At 40.1% G+C, this 15,321-nt stretch overlaps 1 protein-coding gene across 1 annotated transcript in view; it reads left to right on the top strand.

The window, feature by feature from the left end:
• SEMA5B (semaphorin 5B) overlaps positions 1–15,321 on the top strand; it is a 402,471-nt gene that overhangs the window by 315,438 nt on the left and 71,712 nt on the right. Inside the window, exon 12 of the mRNA XM_063116674.1 lies at positions 2,476–2,683. Within this exon, the coding sequence (XP_062972744.1) occupies positions 2,476–2,683 (208 nt within the window). The remainder of the gene's footprint in view (positions 1–2,475; positions 2,684–15,321) is intronic.

The following is a 15,321-nucleotide window of genomic DNA, read 5'->3' on the forward strand; positions in this document are numbered from 1 at the left end:
TTTTTTGGCCCAATTCAAATCTGTAACATGGGTACCACATACCATGATCCTATCCCATACATACAATCTCCTGAGTCATGAAAGAAACGTTTCTATTTTAATTCTGAAATTACATTTTCCTCATTTCTGAAATTAGACCATGACTGATACTGGGTTTTTTCTACTATATTCCAATGCCCTGCCCCCTTTAATCTATTTTTGTTTAACATAACATCTAGCCTGAAGAAGACTTATTTAAATCTTGCTGGCTATTTCATAACATTTGGGTTGGTTGTAATAAAGATACCAATCCTGCCTATGGTTTTAATTTTTTCTCTCTAATGGACTAACACGAGTGCAAATATTTTATCAATCAACCAATTCACTTAAAACGTTTATTTTTCTATCCTTTTTCATTGGAAAATCACGAATTATCTTCCCAAAGTTAATTTTGCTTGGAAGTTTATACTCTATCAACAAACTAGCTAGGTGGCTTAACCATTCTTGCGTGCAAAAGGAGAGAGCTCTGGTGCTGGTGAAAAGATTCTTTATTTTTTATTTTTCTTGATAAAAAGGTTATTTTAAAAAAACTTCACGAATAGCCCAATGTTTCGGATGGTGTCATTCCTTCTTCGGGGGCTGTTTAGAAAAGTTGGCTGATAAGCGTCCACTGTGCTGGTGCTTTCTTTCGAGGGAGTTCCTCTCCAAGCTGCAATATCAGCCAACTTTTCTAAACAGCCCCTGAAGAAGGATTGACACCATCCGAAACGTTGGGCTATTTGTGAAGTTTTTTTAAATAACCTTTTTAACAAGAAAAATAAAGAATCTTTTCACCAGCACCAGAGCCAGCATCTCTCTCCTTTTGCACACACTTTTGGTGCATCTCCCTTCAACCCATTTTAACCATACTTGCCCCATAATAGGACAGCTGTAGTTTTTGATAAGTGCTAACTTACTGAAATGTCTTTGAGGTTCTGCCACAGTTACTGGCAGTGTGCAAATAATCTAGAGCCTATGCGCACTTCACTGAAAATCACATATAATTTGGATCTGTCAATCCTACAAGCCGCACTGGTTCTCACTGTCCCTAGGATCAGTGTCTCTGATTATTATGGTGCTTTGTCCCTCCCACTAGCTGTCCCCTTGTCCTGGCTATAGACAAGGAACTCTGGTACTGGTAGTTCTTGAGAAGGGATGCAAGTAGAGGAAACACAAATCTCTCTGCCTGTCAAACTACAAGTATACCCTGGATCAGTAAAACACTGCCCATGATTTTTCTTCTTTTGTCTGCCCTAATACTTCTAATTACCTCCATCAGATCTTGCAAGATCTGAGTAATAGTACAAAGATAAAGTAGATAAATTTCCATAAACATTGTAAAGCATGTTCTACAGTTTTCCTCCTCATGGTAATGGGATTGCAGCCTGTGCTGAGCCTCCCTGGCTCTTCAGGCCCCGGTAAAGTGTACCCTTACTCCCATAATGCCTGGGCCCACAACAGCGCACAGGGCATGGTGGTGGGACGGGGGAGATAAATTCTCAGGTATGTAGGATCCAAGATTTCCAGAGGTTTATAGATAAAAATGTATGCATTTTTACTTGGAAGTAAGTCCCCCTGAGTTCAGTAAGACTTAGAAAGAAATATGCATACAATTGCAACCATAATATGAATATAGCATATAATTACAAAGCTTATTTGAAATATAGTGTTGATGATTGTTGAGTTATAACTCCCGACTATGGACCACAGAAATGTCATAGCCACATTATGGGACAATTTACTGTCATTTAAAACTACATGTGAGAATACCATCAGTCACAACATGTGGTTGACCATTGGGGCATGTGAGAATGCAGTTGTGTTTAGTCTGTCCTGATGTTCAGACAGAAGTCATGAACTATGTTCCTTTTGAATCTGTGGCTACAGATTGATAGGTTTCCTATGTCAATGTGTTTGGACTTCAAGCTGTTAGCATAACAGACCACACAAATATATCTTTGTGTGAGTAATTCTCTAGGACACATCTTTTTCCAGCTGGAAAAAACCTGGAAATTAGAGGTGAAGCTGAGATTTACTAGCTAGAGTTCCGTACCCTCTTCAAATAACTATAGTTCCTAGGGTACACTGGTTGGCTGAAGCTGCTTTAAAGGTGTAGATGTGCTCTTATCCCATGTTTTCCTTAATAATAACAAAAAACCCTACTATTTATTAGCACGTACAATACATATAACTTATCCTCATGCACTCTGCATCCTGAATATAATTTGGACATCTGAATGCACAAGCAAAGGAGCTTCCACCAAGAGTGATTCGATTCACTTTGTTGCACATGTTATTGTAAGTGCGAAAGAAAAAAGGAAACGGGAGAGGAGAAAAAAAGTGGTGTTAAAAGCAGCCATGTAAATGGGATGTAGTTAATTTTCACTGTCTGTGCTGGATGATAACCTGAATCAACATCCTGAAGATTTACTTGCCTCTTGTTTCTTGTTCTGCTAGAGCATGGCACCATTTTGAAGGCACTTTCTACCACTAATAAGAGTCTGAGGAGCTGTTATTTAGAGGAAATGCAGATTCTTCCTGCCAGCCAAAAGGAGCCAATCCAGAGCCTTCAGATATTGCACAGTGACAGATCACTGTTTGTGGGTTTGAATAATGGAGTGCTAAAAATTCCTCTGGAGAGGTGTTCGATGTACAGAACAGAAGGGTAAGAAAATTTATGGCTCTGATATATTCCACACCAGCTTAAAAGAAAAGCACAAGGGAAACATATTGCAGTCTGATTCATTTTAGAATACCTTTCTTCATCATTCAAAGAGAGGCAGAAGATACTAACACACACACACACACACACACACACACACACTGGAAACAAAGGGAAAGATTTGAAGGCAACTGTTTTAGTATATACACATTAGCCCTGATAGTAAAATAATCCTGTTTATCAAGGAATATGTTTTTCCTATTTCTTGCGAGTTTCTTTATCACATTTAATTGATATGTGAAGATCAAACCAGAAGGTTTACATTGATGTTCTCACAATCGTTACCTTCTCTCCTCCAACCATGTTAGGCATAAACCTGGCTTTGGACACATAAAAACCTGTAGTTTAGCATGACATGAACAAACTACAGCAAAGCTCAACTTATGTGCTCTCCATCTCCTCCTTTGGCGCTGCCAAGAGGAGGAGTTCAGAATCTTTCACTTTCCTTGACATTAGTTCATTGAATGTCAGTAAATCAGAAAACTCTGAATAGTAATGAAGATGTGGTTTGATGGAAGGATTTTCTCTGGATTGTTTCACAACATGTTATTTGTGGTTCACCTCTGAGCGCTACATTAGTTCAAATGATGGTTTGCAGCCAGTCGATGATTTGTGCAAACCAAGCCTGGTTCAGATGCAGTGGTGGCTAACTATGGCTTGTTGCTAAATGAGGAAGGAACTGGAGCAGGAGAGGTGAGGAGACTGGTAGATCTGAGAGCGTGTAGGTATAGGGAATGTTCATGGTAGTACCAAACCATGATTTGGTGATACATCTAAAATGACCCGCTGTCTCAGAGTGGTAATTGAATCCTCTGATGTAAAAATTGGCCAGCATTACTCACTGAGTTCAATTCTGCAAAGATTACTGGATTTTGGAACTGAAGCCAGGTGTTGCTGCTACCCATGCTCAGTACCATATAATATATCTTAAAATGCAAGGATATACCTTATTTCTTTGATTCTAAGACGCCATCGATTGTAAGATGCACACTAATTTCAGTACCACCAACAGAAAAAAAGCTTTGATTCTAAGAAATAATAAATGACCTGCGATTTTAAGACGGACCCCGTTTTTAGAGATATTTATATGCGGGGGAAAGTGCGTCTTAGAATCGAAGAAATACGGTAATATAAAATAGTGCCCAGATGTGGGTGTGGGTGTTTAAAAGGAGCTACACAATGCATGCCCCACACAGTCTACAATAAGGGATAAATGTACCACAGATATGGCAAGCCCAAACAAATCAGAATGGAGTTCTTTGTATTTATGGAAAGCCCAGTTTGAAACATATGTTGAAGTGTTACTCTGTATCTCCTGTTTCTATCCATTTTAAGCTGGCCCTCCAGAATTTCTATGTTATCCCAGTCTGCAGCTAGGTGGATGTTCAGTGGAAGGCAAATCATTGCTGCTTGTGTTCACTGTTCCCTTCCATCTTGCCAAATATGTGTTCATCTCCCAGCCCTGACGTTTCTTCTAGTTAGGACCACAGCAATACACAGAGGTTAACTCATGTTAACCATACTGTGTATGTGTGCTGTGATATGCATAGTGGTAAACATGCCTATTTTGCATGCGCACATGATATTTTTGTTGGTACACATCAACATTAATTGGCTCGGTTCCGACGACACGTTTCTCAACTGTGTTTTTAGAACTCCACAGTAGAGTTTTTACACCACCGTTGAGAAACATGTTGTTTGGTGGGAAAACTCTACCACAAGGTGGAGGTTTTTTAAAAAAAACACTCCAAGCTGAATATACACATTGTGCAGAGAAGAGTTCCTCCACAACCATTGTGTTGGTGTTTTGCGGAGGGCTCTGTGGAGTTTTCCATTGCGTTGACTTTTCCCACTGGATACAGAGTTCCCTGGCAAGAGTAGCAAAAGGAGCAAGTGCTGCTTTAGGAGAGCCACTGGGATTTTTTTTCAACAATGGCTGATGGGCTACCATCGGGAGGACTGGTTGAGGATAGAGGGTGGAGGAATTGTAAATCAAATGTCGCAATTGATTTTACTCAACTCCACGGTAGCACACAGTTACACAACGGTGGAGTTAGAACATGTTGTATGGGGAGTACCTCCTAAAAACTCAATCGTTGAGTGGCGTTTTCACAGTGCGTTGACTAATGTGTTGTCTGAACTAAGCCATTGTGTTGGTGTGAAATAGCTCTTAGATTATTTATTTTTCTGGGTTCCTATTTGCTTGTTTGTTTTTGCAGGGACAGAGAAGAGTAACTAGTTGTGACCTGGGACTCCATGTGGATATTGCAAGTCCTCAGTACTCTATTGCAAAGCAGCTCTCTTTCCTCCAACTGCTGTTATGCCCTTTATAGTGCCGTTCTCCTATGGGCAAATATAGGGTGTACATAAATATGACATCACATATTTGAGTATGCTCAGAGCTATATGACTGTCTTCCCCGTCAACTGTCTGCCAGCATCCCCTTGGTCCAGAGTTTTTCAGGTTAAAACAGCCACTCTAGTTTAGGTGTCTAGCATTTTTATTTTTATTTTAAAAAATTGCATTTTGAAGCCAATCTCTCATTTCAGGCAGCATTGACACCTGGAAAAGTGCCATGTTTGTATTGTCAGTGCTAAGATGGAAGGGGAAAACTTTTTTTCTTTGTTTCCAATTCATTCTTGAGTAGTCTGGCTGTCTAGGAGCACCAAGGACAAAAAGGTCTCTGTGTCTTCAATGACCTTGCCTTAGAGCATTTGCAGAAACGTTGACAGGTTTTGAATTTTCATCAGGCTTCTAGAGATGAGAGTGCTACATCTTTTTCCAGCAAGTTAAAGTGGGTGCTGGGCAGTATGCATTAACTGCTTTTACAACGCCTGGGCAGTTAAACTTTGTGTTTGTCATATGAAGAGCTGAGTTCTTTTTGTTTCTCTTTTTATTACTCAAATATACATAAGCATGTTTGACCCTCATGTGTCCTGATTTCACCCCTTGTTTCTTGAAAGCCCCCAGGTTCTCTGGGGTAATAGGAGAAGATGATATTATGTCTAACATAAAAAAGAAGCAGTGTTCTATACACTGTTGCCAGGAAGTAATTGAGGCCATCTTGAAATTCACTGGGTACATGGCAGCTTTCTCATGTACAAACATTTGAAATGCTACACAAGTATTCAGCAATGTCCATCTTCAGCCTGATAAGAGAGCTTCCTCTAGTAGGGTTGCTTCTAATGAATTCCCCTTAGTGAGGTTTTTGCATTTCCTCTCTCTGAATTAATAGAGATCTTTGTCTAAAATAGGTGCCTTTCGGTCATGGGGAAAGGAGTTTATTGGGAGGCTGTTATCTGATTCTTTTCCACCCCTTTTTTTTTAGCTTTGTGTGGCTACTCTGTTTCCATCTCTGAGAAACTGAAACGGGATAAGTTCATGCCTGCTTGATTTCCTCAGAAAGGATTGTTATCAATTGAGTTTGTTCAGATATGTTGTCTTTCCCAAATATAAAACTCCAATTTCTTTTTCATCCCCACCCCCAGCCCAGCCCAGCCCAGCCCAGCCTTATTAAGTATCATTCTGCCCTTGAAATAAAAGCTTCATAATTACGTTCAACAAAGCGGTATCTGTTAACGCATATGGATTGGGTTTCTGATTCTCAGGATTTGACACAGTAGTACTTAATACACAAACTAATACATGTCTGTCAAATGGAAAGCGGGTTCCTGCTGTAGCCTTCCCACATTCAGCAATGCATAAAATCCCAGGTCAGTGAGAGAGATTATCAAGGCAGGAATGGGAATAAATAAACACCTAATAGATCGTAATCATTGATAAGTCAGCCCCAAATGCATAATTTTCAAGATACAAAGCTAGGAAATCCCTGTGCCACTGCGCCTGCATTACTCCTGTGCTGTATTTCACAAATGCGCTGTGTTGCTGGCCTCACCCATTAACTCTGATGAGAGAGGAGTCATAGCTGGCCACACCCAGGATGGGATACTCATGGGTGGCAGGGGGGTCCTTGCAAAACCCACCACTAGTTTTTTGTTCTATTTGGGAGTTTTAGTGGCTTTTTTCAGTAGCTATTGAGGCATGGCTCTTCCCCAGTTGTCATGCTTATTATGCCACTTTACTTGCAGGCTGTTTGTTATGTTAATTTCTCTTGCTGATTAAACATGACAAAATTCCCTTAAACTCCGTTTGATCCAGTCATTGTGATCAGGAAAAGAATAGGTCTCAAAATTTGTAAGTTCATCATATGGTTTTGCATAGCAAGGGATTATGCAAAAATTGCCACTTGTGCAGAATCTTTGAGAAAACGAAGAAAGGACTGCCCTAGTTTGTAGGTGGGTTAATAAAAAAGAAAGCCTTGCAAGAATATTGTATTCAAATCCTTGGTAAGAAACACCCGCCCCCATCTAGGTATAAAGGCAACAAGTTTCCCAACTAACTTTGTGTTGTTATTAGCACTGGGTAGGATCAAGAAAGATGTTTTAATTTCATCCATTGCTTTCCACCTGGCACTTCTCATGGGCAGTGATTTATAGCCTATTGTTGTCGAGCCTACGTTTAATACATGCCAATAAACTAGCCGCAGGAGGAAGGAAGGATATTCCCCCCTCCTTTCTTCTGCTCCTTTCTTTTTATCATTGGTGTGTGTGTGTGTGTGTGTGTGTGTGTGTGTGTTAAACTGGCTTTTTGCAGAAACTTCATCTTCATCACATTTAGTGGTGTGTGTGTGTGTGTGTGTGTGTGTGTGTGTGTGTGTGTGTGTGTGTTTAAATGTGGGGCTTTATATAGCCGGAGACTTTTGTGCCCTCAAGGCAGAAATACCAGAACCTTGTTTGTTTTCTTTGGCTCTGTCCCACCTTCAGGGCTGCAGTGAGTGCTTTACACCCTGGAGGCTGATGGGAAGCCATGATCATTCATGATTTTTGGAATCCTCTCAGTCTGTCTCCAAAGGTCGTGGTAGGGAGGCATATCAGACAGAGGAGACAAACTGATCTTAGCATCGATTAAATTTAGGTGTCCTGGCATTCTCAACAGATGCTAGGCTCTGGGACACCTTGGAAACTTTCTGAGCCTATCAGGAAGAAGCGCAGCAATTTCCCCACGATTTATTTGCTCATATTGCCTCTGCTGAATCTTCCAAAGAGTTACCCCAAGGCTTGTGCCTCGTTTTGTGTGTCACTGATTATTTCTGGTGCTTAAATACTACAGTGCACATTTCAGAGCATATTTTGCTCAAATGTATAGCTGAACTTGACAGTAGGATATTTCCAACCTAATGGAAACTTGGTCTTGAAACAACCTTCATTGTCTCCTGAAGTTGCATTTTCAGAGGAAAATATCACACCTCTGTGATAGAGGCTTTCAAACTACTAGCAAGAATAATCTGCTAACAAAGAAATGCTACTGTCCACCCTAGATATTGTGATCATCCTCTGTTTTTGGCTTCTTTTACACTGCTGTACATTGGCCAGGAGCCAATAGACTTGGAGTAGTTTGTTTTTTCTGCATCCTTATCTTGTACAGAATAGAATATTTGTTTCTTTCATAGTAGACATAATTTCCCTGCTAGGGAAAATGTGAAAGTTCTGTTTTAGATGAGACAGGGAATATAAAAACGGGAGGTACAAAACACTTTTCTGTAGATGTTTTGTTAATTTTACATGTTAATTTCTTTTAGCAGAAGCTGAATCAATAATAGACGTTCCATGAAACTTCACCCCCAAATGTGTTGTCCTCCCACCTACCCCCATTAACATTTGCACCATGACAGTGATGGACAAAGCTTAAGAGGAATGAAATGCACAAAAACTTTAGGGTGCTTCTAGATGGAGGACTCCTAGCACTCTCAGTTTAAAAGCATTGTGCACCTATTCTGTCTTTTTTCCCCTTATTGGGTTATTTCTGTTAAGAAATAAGATGGAAGTACTGGGAAATCACGGGAGGGTTACAAGTGAAAGAAGACATCATCTCGACTGGCTGTACAATTCCGTTAGTGAGGTAGGACAATAACACAATAAAAGTCTTGTTTGGAAGCACTCCCTGTCTCACACACCCTTGGCTCTGTCTTGGACCTAATTGTGTCTTCTGTGATCACCCAATCCTGAAATTCCATGTGCTATAAAATAAAGGCTTAATCTGATGTGTATCTATGCTGAAGCAAAATATCACAAAGCAAGAATTATATTTTTGGTGTCCCAGAGGTATTCTAGCATCATAGCAGATATGAGGATGTGGAATTTGGCCTCCATTCATTCAGGCAGTACTTCTTCACAGATTTTTCAGTTTTTAAAATATAGTGTACTTACAAGCAAACTTGTGAGAATACCTCCACCTCTTTCTTTTACTTTTACAATTTCTGTATCTTATTTCTGGATTGCTTTTCTGCCATACATAATTCATGTTTGCTTACAAATGGTTCAGTATAATACATTAATACATTCCATAATGCTGTTTTCGGTTATAAGCATAAAAATCCCATTAAAAACATTACGTAGAAAACATGCTTTAGAAATTAGTGAAAAATGTTTATTTATTTAGCATTATTGAATTTACTTTAACATCAAAGAACAATGAGATGACAGCTTATATCTGACACACTTTTTTACATGGAGAAACTCACATTCAGATGGATCTATTTATAATATGTATTGCCACTCCACTGATTCCAAAATCATTTCTCCTTTTGATTACTATGGGTAATCAAAGATCTCCTATTTTATCAGATTAGACCTTAATTGGGACTAGTTGTATTAGTGCTAAGCCAGATATTGCACAGGAATACAACAACAGTGTCCCAACTTTTTTTAAAATAAAAAGCAGCAGTGGGAGGCTGCCAGTGAGTGGCTACCCCCTTCTGAAGCTGCCTCTGCAAAAGGTCCGTATTCCGGTGTAATCTGTCCTTTGGTAGCTGGCCAAAGCAGCCACCATTAGATGAAGCCTTATGTACTGGCAGCAGGGACACCACCTCCATCCGCGTAGGAGGATAACATGGTGGAAGAAATTGACGCACGTTTCTCACACTAATTAAAAATGGTTCCAAATTATATCATGATTTGTCTACTGCTAGTCCTTATTACAGCCACCTTGTAGACTGTGCTGTGGGAAGCTGAGATATAAATAAAAATTAATCCATTGACCCCACTGGACACCAGATCCAAAAGTCTGAGCTGCTGTGGAATAATGTGTAATTACTTCATTTCCATTTCTCCTGCCAGTGCGAGACTTAATCGGCAAAGGATAGATGTAGTGGCAGTTCCACATTTGAACAGGGGCTTCTCCTTTTGGATCAGGGGTGGGGAATGTGTGGCCATCCAGATGTTGTTGGACTGAAACCCTCGTCAGACCTAGCCAGCATAGCCACACAACTTGCAGGACCACAGGGGTCAATAAAAGTGAGATCAAGGCTAGGAGATCTCACTGATATTTACCCCTGTGGTTTATACCACTGCCTCTGCTCCACTCTCCGCGATGCTTATTCATGTGGAATGTTGCATTAAGGTTTAAATTTGTCACAGCTAGGAATGCGCTTGTGCTTCAACACCCAGATTGGCATATGTCCTACTCAGGAAAAAGAAGAAGTTACGTCTTTTTAATTACTGTTTTTACAGTATCTGAGTTTCCATTTGGATGACTGCCCTTATAGCTGGTTGTCAGAGGCCCACTGTATTTCTGTTTTTATTAGAAGTTGGATTTGCTTGGCACAAAGGTACAGGATTTTTTTTATAGTGTTTATGAAGTAGTGCTTATTCATATATTTTTAATAACTCCCTCTTTACTGATGTAGACGTAAATCCAGATTTAATCAGAATTTCCTTAGTTGCATTCATCTTCATATTCAACCAAAGCGAGTTTACTTTATTTTGTTCCTTTTTTTTTTTTAAAGTACTCTATAAAGAACTCATTGTCACTATGAAATGATGGAAAGCTGTGTCAGGGGATAAGAAATGGAATAATTTGCTGTGTATATTGTTTGAGGCCATAATCTGAGAAGCTGCCATCAATTACAAAGACGCTGAAGACACTAGGTCTGTAGGAAGGAGGGACTAACCAGTTAAAAGCAAGTCAGAGTCACTGGTGTGGATGAGGAAATGAAGTAAAATGGCCTACAGAAGCCATGTGTCTATTTGCTGTTTCTGTCAAGTTTCCATGGCTTGGAAAGCTGACTTTAATTTCAGAGGGTGCATTGAAGTGTCAGGGTTAATTTATGTATTCAAAATGCACTGTGTGCATAGTATGAAGGAGGCAACTGAACGGTAAGTACATTAATGCACTAGTACTGGGGTGTGTGCACACATACATACGCAAGCAATATTAACCTTGGGTTTATGTCCTGAAACCATAACTGCTTTGGACAGGTTAATTCACTGAAAAAGGAAAAGAAGATCAAATTCATTATGTATGATTAACTGAGATGATTGAGGTCCCTATATAAAGATTTTTGAAGGGCTGACTCAAGGCTTTTCATGGTTCAAGGCAATAATTTTAGAATAAAAGTATGCTAGAAAAAGTAGAGACCTCTGTACATTTGCAGAGCTTTTTCTTTTTTTAGTGTGCAATACCTTCTTTGTATCTATTCTTCTTTACTCCTGCATACATTCACCTGTTTACACATATGCAAACACATGTTAAGGTTATGTACACTTAATACTCATAATTCATACATGGTTCAAACACAGCGTTTACATACAGCTCTTACACATACAAAAAGTTTTTACAGAACCTAACACTTAACCAACACATGGTTAGACCTGACTACTTCTTTTTATGTTGAAGCCTTTTCCAGCCCAGCAGCACACAGCCCTATGTGTGCTGATCAGACCTTGTGTGCTGATCGTTTTTAATGCTTCTAAGCAATTGGAATTTTTGTAAATTCCATAACACCACAGCAAATGAACCAATATGAAGGGAAGGCTTATTTAAATGAAATGAATCTGAGCTCTTAGAGCCAGTATAGGTCTCAAACATTGAACTGGTTTGCACATAATGCTAACCCATAGTTTGACTAACCTAAGAGTGCAGAACTGTTTGGGGGTGTGGGGGCAGATTGCCCCCCTCCAGCCCCCCCATGATGTCACCCCCCTTTTCATTTTTTTACTTTGTGCTGAAAGGAGGCACAGAACTCTGCTTCCTCCCAGCTTGGAGAAAGGGCGTCTCCAATTTGAGATCAGAGGTAGCAGTGGCACTGAGGGGCAGCAGGACTCACCTGTATGGAGAAGAATGGACACTCTCCCCAGTGCAGTCCCAATGCCACCCCCTACCCCCACTGCATTGCTATCTCCAATCTGAGATTGATAATAATAGCAGGTGTTCCACTGCTGTCATGCTACAGCAGAGAAATCCCCACTGCTATGTCCAGTCTCAGATTGGAGATAGTTCTCCGGGAGTATTCCTCCAAGGGTGGAGCTTGGAGCCTAAGGCCTACTCTTTGAAGAATCCCAAGAAGCTATGTGGGCTGGATTGGGGTTCTGCACCCCTGATTTAAGCCATGGTTTGTTGCTGACGATCAAATAAACCATGTTCTGTTTTCTCAGTCTTCTGGTGAAACCATCCATGGTTTAAACAACCTGAAGTTCACAAATCAACAACAAAAGATTGGTTCCCTTTCTGTTGTTGTTGTTGTTGCTGTTAGTGCAGCTGGGTTTGCACAACACAACAACCCAGAATTCAATAACCCATGCCATGTGTTATGTGCTATATAGTTTAGCATTAATGTGATTATTTCAGTTTTGTTTTCTTTCTTTTGTCAAACCTGCAATTATCTCACTTATCTTTTGTTACTTTTTTCTGATGGGGTTAGGGGAAGGATTATGTTTTAAAACCACTAATTTTGCAAATCTGTGTTCTGTGCTTTAATTCAATACCTCATTCATTTCCTTGCCTAGGAAGAAGTTCTCTAAAATATCCAAATTACTTATCTATTTGAATTTAAAAATAGACAAGTAGAATTTATATAGGAAATGCAGTCGTGTTTGGCCCATTTACGAAAATGAGATAGAAATTATATCCTATGTGCTTGGAATTCCTGCCGTCTTCTCCAAATTAATAATGGTACCATCTACTTGAGGTCAATTTGATGTTGTTCCAGCTTATGATGTATTTTGGACTCACTTATTGCTTTACAAATTGCCTTTCCAGCAGGTTGTGTATTTGTTTCTATACATGTTGAATATGTTATCAAACGCTTCCCTAATTCTTATATTACGTAAAATGGCAAACACCTGTTCTGTATTTACTTTAGCCAAATGCTCTATGATTTTGTAGACTTTCATGGGACTGAACACTTTCAAAACCATTTCTAAAGATACAAGTAGCCAGACAAATCCACAGAACATTTAGTATTAGTATTTTATCCTATTCCTCAGCCCAAAAAAGGCTGCCGTAGAATTAATCAGTAAACCAGACAGTCCCTGCTCACAATCTTACAATCTGAAAAAACATGACACACAAAAGAGATGGGGAGGGAAATAAAATAGTAGTAAAATATAAGCTAAGCAATTGGCACTTTGTTGTCCTTTAATGGTATCTCAAAATCCATCCTGTGAATCAGGCTTCCACACCCTGCCCGATGGCAGGGCCAGCTCTCCAGAAAAGAGGTAGCATGCAGCTTCCAACTGCCCACTTTCCCATCAGATTTTCCAGATGACTGAGCAGCTGTTAGCGGAGTGGTAAGACTTTGGGTAACCAATGTGACCACGCAACCACTATCCTATGCAGCTACAAAGGCCAAATGTTAAGTTGGAGTTCTGGTCCTGGCCTGTACAGTCCATTCATGGTGTATTTCGAAGAGAAACTATTTCAGTCATGCCATGATTGAGTTTATGGTGTCCTGCTAAATCTGATAGGGTGAACCATGCAATGTGACTCTTTTTATAGGTCTCAACCTTCTCTCAGTGACTTGTAATCAAGGTAATGCTAGGAAGTAAACATCTTCTAGGAAATGATATTTGTAAATATTGGCTAGTGTACAGCTGCTCCAATTAATCCACAATGGGCCAGTGTCAGCGATGCAGTGGCAATTGTCCTGTTGGTTTCTGCTCACACAGGAACTTGATGGATTCCTGACTTCAAGAACCCTGTTCAGAATTTCTTTCCCACTTCTCAATATCACACTCACATGAGGGGGATGCGTACGTGTGTGTGTGTGTGTGTGAACCTATTGTTGCTTATTCATGCAGCCCACCACACCTTGGAGGGTAACATGTGCAGCAGGGAGACTTTTGTATATGAGTAGGCTCCCCACACAATTTAGAAACTTGGTTATGCAAGGGTCTAAATCATGCAGTAACACTACACAAAGGGGGAAGCTCCACACTGCAGAAGATAGCCCTCCAACAAGTGAGGGGCTACAGGGACAGCTGACGAGAATGCGACAGAGGAGATGGGGCCGATGGGCTCATCCGCACTTGATTCTAAGGCCATGGCTAGACCAGGCCTATATCCCAGGATTGTCCCAGGATCATCCCTGTGCATCCAGGAGCAGGCAGGGACAACCCCTCCATTTGCCTGGGATAACCCTTAGGTCTAGCTAAGGCCTAATTGCAGGATGGGGGACCACACCTCTAAACAGGGCTTCAATGACAGCATAACCCTAGGCATGTCTACTCAGAAGTAACCCCCATTGAATTCATTCTAACATTGTAGCCTAAGATACTTGGGGTTTTATATTTCTTTATGGAAGGTGGTAATTTGCAATGTTACATGTCCTATTGTTTAAATAGAAACAGTTGCCATTAAGCGGAAGTGAATGTTGGTGTTAGATTGCCATGAACATGTTGTGTTCTTTAGCAGGAAAATGAATTTGTTTCCACTTGACTGGTGTCTGGATAAAGTAGCTCAGTTCTGCTTCACTCGTCTTTTCAGTGGGGATGATAATGGATTTTTACAGATCACCAGTCTGTCTCTGCGGTTTGTGTTTTGTTTTGGATTTTTTTGTTTAGAAAATTGGAATTGTAGGATTTGGCTTTTAAAAACCTCTACTTTCATAACCCTTGAACATCCTTGGATTCATCTTCTACTCTTTTTGCATCATCTGGTTTGGGGCATGACAGAAGCTCTCTGTCCTGCATGTTGGTTATTGAGGCTGTCAATAATTAAGATTTGGTTGGCTGGAAGCTAATATGGTGATTTGTTTAGCTCATCTCCCTTTGCAGGTTGATGTTAATGGGACAATAAGCTAATTGTGTTGAGTGCTACAAGCCTGCCAAGCACAATCTGACGTTTACAGCAACTGGGCAAGGATGTGACAATTTTCTGTTACTTGTAAAATGTTATTTCTTTGGCAGTGGCCATACCGCTTTGTGAATGAATTCGGCAAACTTGAATCCTGCAGATTGTTTTTCTTCTTTTATTTATAGGAAAGTAGGTGAACTTCACTATAACTAGTGGAACTAAAAGTGTAATTCTGCATCAAGAAAGTCTAAATTTGGCACCCACAGAAACAATGCATGGATATGTTTACATGCATAGCACAATTGCATGGTTTGGATTTTCAAAGAAGGATAGAATTTGGATTTGCACAATAAAAGGCAGGAGAATGCAGGGGATGAAGAGCGTGGAGATTTTGATAACTTGGTAGGAGGGGCAGCAAAACGGAATAATAGCAACATGGAAAAATCTAAATG

The sequence above is a fragment of the Elgaria multicarinata genome, chromosome 2 (genome assembly GCF_023053635.1).
Source record: "Elgaria multicarinata webbii isolate HBS135686 ecotype San Diego chromosome 2, rElgMul1.1.pri, whole genome shotgun sequence".
In the NCBI taxonomy this organism is placed as follows: Eukaryota; Metazoa; Chordata; class Lepidosauria; order Squamata; family Anguidae; genus Elgaria; species Elgaria multicarinata.